Source organism: Tursiops truncatus, chromosome 3 (assembly GCF_011762595.2).
Source record: "Tursiops truncatus isolate mTurTru1 chromosome 3, mTurTru1.mat.Y, whole genome shotgun sequence".
NCBI classification, from domain to species: domain Eukaryota; kingdom Metazoa; phylum Chordata; class Mammalia; order Artiodactyla; family Delphinidae; genus Tursiops; species Tursiops truncatus.
In genome coordinates this window covers 167568424-167578574 of record NC_047036.1, presented here as the reverse complement: position 1 = coordinate 167578574, position 10151 = coordinate 167568424, and the positions used below count along the sequence as shown (strand labels likewise).

The window sequence follows — 10151 nt, the reverse complement described above, 5'->3', positions numbered from 1 at the left end:
CTTTGTTGGGGAGCACGGGCTCTAGCTGTGGGGGCTTCAGTAGTTGTGGCACACGGGCTCACTAGTTGTGGCTCGTGGGTGCTAGAGCGCAGGCTCAGTAGTTGTGGCGCATGGGCTTAGTTGCTCCGCGGCATGTGGGATCTTCCCAGACCAGGGCTCGAACCCGTGTCCCTGCATTGGCAGGTGGATTCTTAAGCACTGTGCCCCCAGGGAAGTCCCATGGATTGATTTTTGAGTTTACTCCCTGCTTTGATTTGTTCTGGGAGCATCTTGGGGGCTGGATAAGGCGTCCTGACTAATCTGTCAGTTCTCACTACTGCTCCCTCAAGGGACTTTTAAAAACTTGAAAAACGGTCTTCCTTTGCTCGGACCCTCCAGTGGCTTCCTGTTGTCCTTGGGAAAGGCTGCAGACCCTTTCCATGGCCTCCCTGTTCTGTCCTATGAGGTGCTCTCCACACCACCCTCCCCCCCCCAAGCCCCGTGCCTGCTCCCTTCAGTCGAAACCACTTTACCTGCCTACTTTTCCCCACCTCAGGGCCTTTGCACTTGCTGTTCCCTCTGCCACAGTGTTGTCCTCTCAGGTCTCTTTGTCACTCAGGTCTCGGCTCAGAGAGGCCATCCCTGACCTCACTGCCCAAATTCACCCTTCCATCCACTCTCTCTCCCCAACCTGCCTTTTATTCTTTGCATTCAGCACTACCAGAAATTTGTATCAATCTGTTTATGTACTTATTGTCCGTCTCATCCACTAGGGCAGCAGCTTTTCCTGTAAAGAGTTAGAAAGTAACTATTTTCCGCTTTGTAGGTGGGACTGTCTCAGACCTGACCTCTCCGCTCTGCTGTTGTAATACAAAAGTGCAGAAACCAACAACTGTGCCTTTGTTCCCATAAAACTTTATTTATGGACACGGAAATGTGAATTTCACATACTTTTCACATATGATGAACTATTTTTCTTTTGATTTTTTTTTCCCCCCATCGAACCATTAAAAACCGTCAGAACCATTCTGGGCTTGTGGGCCATACGGAAACAGGCAGTGGGCTGGATTTGACCTGTGGGCCATAGTGTGGGAGCACCTGCAGTAGGGTGTGAGGTTCCCGCGGTGGGAGCGACATCTGTCTTGGTCGCTGTGTGTATCCCCAGCACCTCAGGCAGTTCCTGCCCGCAACGGGTGTTCAGTAAGCATTCATTTGTTGGATGAATGAATTTCCATCTTTCCTGCATCCAAGTATTTAGAATCATACTCTGTATGTTAAAAAACGGATCCTGGATTGTTTTGAGGAAATTTAAAGTGCAGGGAATATAAGAAAATGCTATGATCCCATTCACCAAAACAATCTCAAAATTGAGAAAAGAGTAGATGTAGGGACTTCCCTGGTGCTCCAGTGGTTAGGACTCTGCGCTTCAGCTGCCGGGGGTGTGGGTTCCATCCCTGGTCGCGGAACTAAGATCCCTCGTGCCACACGATACGGCCAAAAAAAAAAAAGTAGATGTAAACAGGGGCAAATACTTCATTGCTGGCAGTGCCCCACCTTTCCGTGATGCCCCCTTTGTATTGCACCTGCGCAGGCAGCAGAAGATTGAGGAGTGTTCTGGGCCTAAGGAGTTTGTTTTGACCTCACAGAAGCTGAGGGTTTAAAAGGAAGACACTGTTTCCCAATCCTCTTGTTTTGTAAGCATCTGGCCCATCCTCTTTACCAACACCAGCGCCCCTTCCGAAGGGGCAGCGGAGTCCTGAGAGGAGGTTGCTGCGGCCTTCCGGCCGCTGGCCTGCCCGGGAACACTCGTGGAGTGATGGCTCTCGTGTGTGTGAGAGTTGAGCTTTGTGGGGTGAGTGGATGGGAGACGGCTGTGGGGCAGTGCGCCGGCCTGTGTCGGGAGCGGGACTGTGCCGACCTCGTGCCCTTGGCCTTGCTCCCCACCGTGGACACTGGCTGACGAGTGATTTCCCAGCCAGGCAGATTGTTAGCGTCTTAGATCTGGGTCTGTCCCAGGAGTGTTCTGACTTGTCAAGGAAGCATACCGTTAATTTACGGTCATGCCTTCTCTAGCTGATTGAAATAAACAACCTGGAGAGGATTACTCAGAACTTCTTGGCTTTCCAAAGTTGCTGTCCTTTTTTTTTTTTTTTGCTGGTCTCTGTCTTTCTTTGTTCCTCCTCCATCTCCCCCTTCCTCCTTCCTTCCCTCCCCTCTTTTCTTTTCTCATCCCACCTCAGTGGCTCCCGTGGACCCGAGGGCATTGATGAAAAGTTTGCTTTGCCGTCTTTGCCCCACGGGAGGCCTGTAGCTCTGGTCAAGCGGAGTCACTCTGGGCCTCGGGTGTGTTTTGTTCAGTGGACAAAGAATAAGAATCAGAAAGCAAGGCGCCAAGGGCTGCTGCACCCCGAATGGGTCTCTGGGTACAGAGCGGAACCAGAGCTAATGTGGGTTTGGCCCCGGCTGCCAGCACTAGCGATCATGGCTCCTATTCTCAGATGAACCTGTACAGCGAGCTGTGAAGAGGTGATCTGCGGGTGGGGCGGCAGGATCTGTCCCAGGACCCACTTCCCTCCTGTGTTTGCAGTTGCACCCAAGTGACGGCACCTTCTGGGCAGGTAGGGGTGGAGGTGGGCCCACCTTCATGGTTTCGTGGCTGCTCGCTCCAGTCTCAGGGGAGAGAACGTGGAGAGAAGTGATTCGTGGAGGATGAGCTGGCAGGGGATCCGGAATTGTGCTTTGTGCAGAAGGAGAGCAGGGATCCCGGAGGCCTCCTTTGAGCAGGAGCCAGCCTGAAGCCGCCAGCCGGCGCAGTGACGGTGACAGGGCTGTGCCGGGTGTGCCCCGGACCACGCGTCGGGTGGAGAGGGGTCGTGTGCTGGGCGGCCCACTTGGGAAGGCGGCAGCCTGGGAGCTGCCTCCAGGATGCATGCAGGACCCTGGCCAGGCAGCTGGACTGGGAGTTGCCGCTGGCCCCTTCAGATCCCACTCTTTGCCCGTTCTGTCGTTTATTTTATTTCTTATTTTTTTGGCCACACCGCTCGGCTGTGGGATCTTAGTCTCCTGACTAGGGATTGAACCCAGGCCCCTGGTATGGAAGCGTGGAGTCCTAAACACTGGACCGCCAGGGAAGTCCTCCGTTCTGTGCTTTAAACCCCCCTCCATCAGAAAGGCCAGCATCCGCGGGCCAGCTTCCTACCTCGGCCCTGGAGCTGCATGGATCTGATTATCTCTGCCACGGGTCGGGAGAGAGCCTTGCTGTCTCCAGCTTGCGTGTGAGTGAAGGCCCTGGAGTTGAAACTCCGGCTTCCCTGCTTCGTTCCAGCTCCTTCCCCCAAGGAAGAGGAGGGAGCCGGTGAAGAAAGCGAGCTCCCTGACACCCTCTCGGGAAGGAAGGCTCTGGTTTGCCCGCCTCCTCGTGTCCTGGCTGCTCCATGGGCAACCTGAGCCCATTCTGAGCTGGAGACTGAGGGGCAGCGCTGTCCTCGAGAAATGGGCTTCTCTGCACATCCAGACCCCCGTGCCGGGCCCCACGGAAGGAAGGGTGGTCAGCCGGCCGGTGGACAAGCTGCGGCTGGGGTGTGTGGCGTAGGTAGATCCAGGCTGGCTGCGGCGGGGAGCAGGGGTGGAGTGGCCTCTGTAAATGCCCAGCCATGCTGTCCGCCAGCCTCGAGGTGAAGATAGGAAATTGGGAACCGCCAGCAGGCCTCCCATGTGGCTCTCGGCCAGGTGGTCAGCAGCTTGGTTGCGCGATCCACCAGGGCTGAGTTTGCAGCAGATCTGCCGCCGTCGGGCGTGCGCCGAGCCCGGGCCTATCAGTGCGTCTGCTGTCACCCAGCGGAGAGCGCCAGTCGTCTGGCCCGCATGCACGAGGCCAGCGGCTCAGTGTCTCTTGCCCACAGCGGGTCCCAGCCTGTGATGAAAGCCTAGAGCCGGGATCCCGAGAGCAGTGGGGACGGCAGGGCCTGGGGGAGCAGAACTGCCGAGAGAGATGCAAACCAAACACAGGGCCGGGGCCGTGCTTGCTGGCTCGGGTGGTGGCCCGGGAGCGGCAGAAGAGTTGCCACCTGGGCCGAGCCTTGTCGTCATGGGTGAGGTGAACAGCAGGCAGAGGAGCAAGGACTTGGAGGGGACACTCAGCGCACTGCCTGGGATACCCTCGCGGAGGAAGCAGGGGAAGCCGGGGTAGCCCTCCAGTCTGTCTCTCGGGCAGCTTTGGGGCCCCCCTGTGCCAGGCTCCAAGGCGTAAAGTGGAAGGGGCCAGCAGCTCTGCCCTCAAGGAGCGTAGAGCCTAGTCAGCAAGGCCAGACCAGAGGTGTTCAAGTCACGTGGGAGCCACGGACGGCTGCCCAGAGATTGGCTCTGGTGTGCTGACGACTAGATCCCAAGTTTTCTAGGACAGCCCCTCTTCAAATGCTCCTGCCCTGCCTTTTTAAAAATATATTTTTAATTGTATAATAATATTCATATACCATAAAATTCATCCTTTTAAAGGGGACAGTTCAGTGGTTTTTAGAACATTTACAGAGTTGTGCAACCATCACCTTTATCAAATTCCAGGACACTTCCCTCACCCCAAAAGGAAACCCCATACCTATTTAACAGTCACTCACCATTCCCCGTCCTCCTTGGCAGCCACGAACCCACTCTCTGTGTCTGTGGATCTGCCTGTTCTGGATGTTTCATGTGAATGGAATCAAACACTGTGTGTCCTTCTGTGTCTGGCTTCTCTCACTGAGCATCGTGTCCTCAAGGTCCGTCCACATGGTAGCGAGTGTCAGGGCTTCTCTCCTCTTCGCGGCAGAGTGATGTGCCCGTGTGTGGGTGGACATGCTGTGTATCCACTACCTGCTGTGGGGATCTAGTAGTTTCTACGTTTTCCTGCCCCTTCTTCCCCCCCCCCCGCACTGGAGTTCCAGAATTCCAGGGCTGTGGCGTGCAGAATGCTCATCCAGTCGGCCCCCAGCAGAGGCAGCACCAAAACCCTCTGTGAGGCTACAGCCTGAGGGCTGGGGTGGGGAGGGGTCGGAGAGGGAGGCCAGAGTCAGGAGGCCCGACCGTCAGGCGTGCTGCCCCAGCTCACCTGCAGGAGGCGCTCAGGCCGCCCTTTGCATGCGCAGGTTCTGGACTCCAGCGTTCACCAGTGATCCTCACCTCTCTGCCCTCCGTTGCCTCCAACTGGTGCTGGGCTGTGCTGGCCTAGCCTCGCTTGGTGGCTCGGTCCCCTGTAGTACCTCTCTGTGCGTCCGCTCCGCGGAGCAGCGTGGCCCCGGCCCCCGCCGCCTGGGCTTGTTTGTTTCCTGTGCGTTCTCCTCCCGGTGGGCAGCGCTGGGGCTCCCTGCCCCAGAGTCCCCCAGGGCCAGAAAGGGGGTGTCCTGTTTGCTGCCTGCCCCCCTGCTGGCCTGATTGGCTGAGTGTGGTCCAAGCCCTGAGCGGGCTCCCCGAGAGCTTCACGTGGCTCGGGATTAGACCACACGTGCCCTCCTTTCCAAGCCCCACCCCCGCGCAAGCCCCCACGTGTCTGGCCAGTAGGTCTGAACGCGAGCTGCCTCCTGGGCCACTTCCCTTCCCTGGTCTGCCCGGCCCCGGCACGGTTGTGGGTTGTACCTTAGAAGGCAGCCACCGGGTTGTGAACATCCCCACAGAGCCACCAAGCAGAGTTCTGCAGGTGGCCATGGCTCCTGCCCAGGCATCCAGCATCCTCAGTGGATGAAGAGGCAGCCGGCTGCCCCCTTGCCCTCCAGGGGAAGTGCCGTCACCATGCTGGGCCATTTGGAAATGCAGCTGGGCTCTCCGGGGACCGTGAGGGGACAGATGGGGTGTGGCCTCATAGCAGGGCAGAACCCAGCCAGCTCTGGTCCTCCCACTGGTGTTGAGGACAGTGACGTGTGTGAGAGACTTGCTGTCCCCTTAGCAGAGGATACGGGAGACCCGGGGGGGTCCCAAGTGCCGGGGAGCTGCTCGTGGCACCGGGAGGACACCAGGGGAGACACAGGTGGACGCTAACGGAATGTCACCTGGTGAAACGTCAGGCTCTGTACGGTGCCCCCCGCCCCTCCCCGCCAGGCACCAAAACAAACTCCAGTGGATCTAAGACCTGAATGTGAGAACTGAGACGACAAAACCCTCAGAAGAAAACAGGCGAAAGTGTAAACCGACAGCTTTTCTAAGGCAGCGCTGCCCAGTAAAGACGCAAAGCAAGCCCCATGTGTCCTTTAAAGTTTTCTAGAAGGTGAAAAGAAGCGGGGGAAATTAATTTGAGTAATGTATTTTATTGAACCCAGTATACCCAAAATGTTATCATTTCAACGTGTAATCATTATAAAAGTTGTTAATGAGTTATTTTCCACTCTTTTTTTTAAATTTTTTTTTGTGGCGCTGTCTTTGACATCCTATGTGCATTTCACACCTAGCGCTGGTCCTGGGTGAGCTGAGTGCTGTGTTGGGGCCGGGAATGCTATAAAGGGGATGCCTGGTGCTCAGTGGAGGCTGGGCCCCGCCATCCCCCCATCGCATTCCCGCCTGCCTGCCCAGCCCATCAGAAGTTATGGATCTGTTAGCCTCTAGCTGGGGAGACGAGACAGACGCAACATGAAGCAGCTAGGGCCATGTGAGGGGCCAGTGCACCAGCCTGGCCTGCAGGATGTCAACTGGAGGGCCAGCCCCAATGGGCAGGGTGGTGTGGCCGTGGCCTCAATCCTTCCTGTGGAGCCTTGTATGCAGCCTCTCATCTTTAACGGGAGCTTGAAACCTTGGCCTGGCTGTGAAGGCTGATGGGTCCTGTGGCTGAGCTCAGGGCAGTGCGTTTGTGGCATGGATACTGGCCGTTCTGGGGGGCTCTGAATTTGGGACCTGAGATGTTTCTGTGAAGGGACTTGCAGGAACTTGGGATGCTTCTTTGGCCACAGGAAAGCTGAGACCCGTGTACAAGCATAGTTTGGAAATAACATCCCACAGCTGCAGATGGTCTTAAATGGCTTGAGGTCTCAAGGTACAATGGCCAGTGGGGTCGGCAGTTGGAGGCTGGTACCCACGTGCCTGGCCTGCCTGGGCTCAGAGCCCGCCTCTGCTGGGTGTGTGTCCTTATCTCCAAAATGGGGATGACAGTGGAGATCTCTGCTTCAAGGGTGGATGAGATTAACTGAGTTAATCCGTGAAAATCCCTGAGTGAAGTAGTTCCCACCCTGGGGGTAATTCTGTCCCCAGGGGACACTGGGCAGTGTCTGGGGACATCTGTGGTTGTCACAACCTGGGGGGGGGCTCCTGGCATCGGGGGGGGACTGGGGCAGTTGCTCAGCACCCCACAGCGCCCAGGACAGCCCTGCATGGAGAGTGACCTGGCTCTGATGTCCCAGTGTCTCCCTGGCCCAGGGAGAGCGTTCAGAGACTACAGGGGTGATTTTTCTCTGGGCTTCTGTCTTTCCTTGAATGTGAATCAAGATGTTGCAAGAGGAGTTTCTGAAATCACTCTGCATTCCAGAATAGTCCGCGGTTTTTACGCTGCTGTTCCATGTTTGTCCAGGGAAGAGAGTTGGGGAACAAGCAGGGTTATTAGAAGGCACCTTGAAAATAAGCTGGTTTCTTCTTCTCCTGGAGCTTCTTTATTTTAAAGGGGTGGGTCAGAGGGTTTGGCTGGGGTTTTGTGGACCACGCTGCCAGGGTGGTGGTCCTGGGGGTGGCTGGACTGGAGCAGCCAGTCCAGAGCTCAGAGCCCCGCGGCCTGTTCTGCATGCCTCGTTCGGGGTCCTCCTCTGGTGACTTGGGGTCTGCTGTGGGCCACCTGCTGGAAGACCGTGGTCCTGGGGTGAGCGGTGCTCCAGACCCTCGCCAGGGCCCTGGCGGGACAGTGGAGTTTGCCGATCAGCTCCGGGTGGGGAGGAGGACTGGGTTAGGTGTCCTCCGTGCGGCCGCCGAGACAGGGGGACCCGGAGCTGCTGCCTTGGGTTCCAGCACCTGTGCTCCCGAGGCCCTGTGTGTGTTAATTTGGCCTTTAGCCAAAAGAAGGCCTGAAAACTTTGGATCGACCAAGCTGCAGTGGCTGTTTTCCTAACAAGCCTGCTAGAGGGATATTCACTGTAAAAATAATTTATCCTCCCGGTGTAAAAACCAGCAGTTACTGGAGGCAAAACCAAGACAGTGAAGGCTGCTTGTGGTCCCTGCTGAGCCCCTGACGTGTGTCCAAGTGGTGTGGAATTCGTGAGGGTCTCTGTGTGCTCCTGGGGTCCAGCGGTCGGCTCGGGGGTGATAGGACCCCGAGAGGCTGATGCAGTAGTCGGGGATGCAAGGACCCTAGTGTGGGACCTGCGTTGCGGCCCTGTGACCGACAGACAGGGGTCCTGTCACACAGGCTGGGAGCCTGGGAGGGCTGGGACCCCAGCGTGGCTGGGATTGGTCAAGGGCGAGGGAGTGGGCGTTGCTAAGTGACCCACCCCGCGCCGCACAGGGGAGAGAGCCTGAACGCACTCTCCCCTTCGTCTGCCTGCAGCGTCGGCTGAGAACGTTTGTCCGCCAGACCCGTGGTTTCGTCTGAGCCCTGCCGGGCTCGGGGCTCAGCCTGTGAACTTGGGTCGGGACTGTGGAGATGGGCCTGGCTAGAATGGGTGTCTCGGGCACCTGCCAGAACCCTCGGCTGTCTGCCTCCATGGATCTGCATTCAACCCTCGGCTGTCTGCCTCCATGGATCTGCATTCGGGATGTCCCCGCTGGGTGTGGAGTGGCTCCACGCCCCTCCCCTGGGGTAGGGAGCTCCTCGCCTGGGTCCCCTAAGTGCCGGTGTCGCACCCTCAGGTGCTCACCCCCTTGCAGCTATCGGCGGAGGCTGGCACGGGAGGCATTGATGGCAAATAAAGGCTTCCCTGGAAAGCGGGGCTGCGCTGGGGTCCCCTAGTCCTGCCTTACAGGGACCACCCCCACCAGCTGTCTGGGCGCTCAGGAAGACCAGGGGACTTTGGGGGTGACCAGCCTCTCCACAGCCTCCAGGGCTCTCCCGGGCCTCTGCCCCAGGCAGCAATTGGTTTGGAGTCTAGAGCCAGAGCTCAGAATGGGACCCGAGCTCCCGAACCCTGTCACTGCCACCGACTTGGGGCCTCGGTGTCCTCTCCCGCTCTCCTTGTTAGGTGCCAGTGAGCTGTAAACGGGGCACGTATGTTAATAAGTGCTCGGCTCGCACTCCAGCTGCCAGCGAGAAGCTTCGGCTTACAGTGGACTGCGGCAGAGAAGACAGCAGGCTCGCCGCAGCCCCCAAAGCCTGGGCTCTGTGCTGTCAGCCAGCTCCGTGTTTATCCTGCAGGCCAGGAGCCCAGGAGCCAGCAAGGAGCCATGGCGCCTGTGTGATGGGGACCAGAGAGGGGTGTCATTGCAGAACTGGGGGAGCAGTGCTTCCTTCACGGGCAGACAGGGAAGGCCTCTCCCAGGGGACGTTTGGGCAGAGGTCTGAATGACTCGAAGGTACAAGAAGCTCCACATGGAAGCACAAGGAGCACGTGCAAAGGTCCTGAGGCGGAAATGCCAGAGAGGAAGAGAGTGATTACGTGTGAAGAGATGGGCTCAGCTCCCTTGAGTGCTCGTGTTGTGGTTCGGGTGACTGGCCCAGTGTAGAAGGTCCGGGGGGAGCACCGGTTCTTGGACCGTATTAGTTCGTTCTGTTGGTTGTGTCAACTGGTCTTCTCTTTCTTTATTGTTCTGCCTTTTTAAGCTTCCCGTTTGGAAAGAATCAAGACCTTGGTATTGGAGCAGATCATTTCCACCCAGAAACAAGGACTTTGAAATGGAGAAACCTCTTGTAGAACCCAGGGTGCCCCCCCACCCCCCCGCCGCCCCATCTCAAATGCTTTTTGTAATACTTCCATTCTTCAAGGTGGTGTTTGGACAGTCCTGCGTCTTGTTATGATCTGTGTTGTGAAAACACTCAGGCGGCCCTGGTCTCCTCTCTGGCCATCGTTTTGGGGAGGGTATCAGACAAGATGGCATGCAGTCCTGACGATGGAACATTCTGAAGCATATTTGTAAATCTGGATGGGGAAGGCACTTGTTAGTGGCCATCCTTGTGCTGGTTCCCTTTGTTTATTTTTTGAACTTTTCATTATGGGGAATTTGAACACACGCAAAGGTAGACAAAATAGGGTAAAGAACCCCACATGCTCATCACCCAGCCCCAAACCATCAGCCCATAT

At 57.1% G+C, this 10151-nt stretch overlaps 1 protein-coding gene across 1 annotated transcript in view; it reads left to right on the top strand.

Moving 5' to 3' along the window:
- Window positions 1-1732: 1732 nt before the first annotated feature.
- The window catches only part of KDM4B (lysine demethylase 4B), a 128756-nt gene continuing 120337 nt past the window's right edge, over window positions 1733-10151 (top strand). The window contains exon 1 of the mRNA XM_033854605.2: window positions 1733-1831. Coding sequence (XP_033710496.1) covers window positions 1796-1831 — 36 coding nt within the window. The 5' untranslated portion in view covers window positions 1733-1795. The remainder of the gene's footprint in view (window positions 1832-10151) is intronic.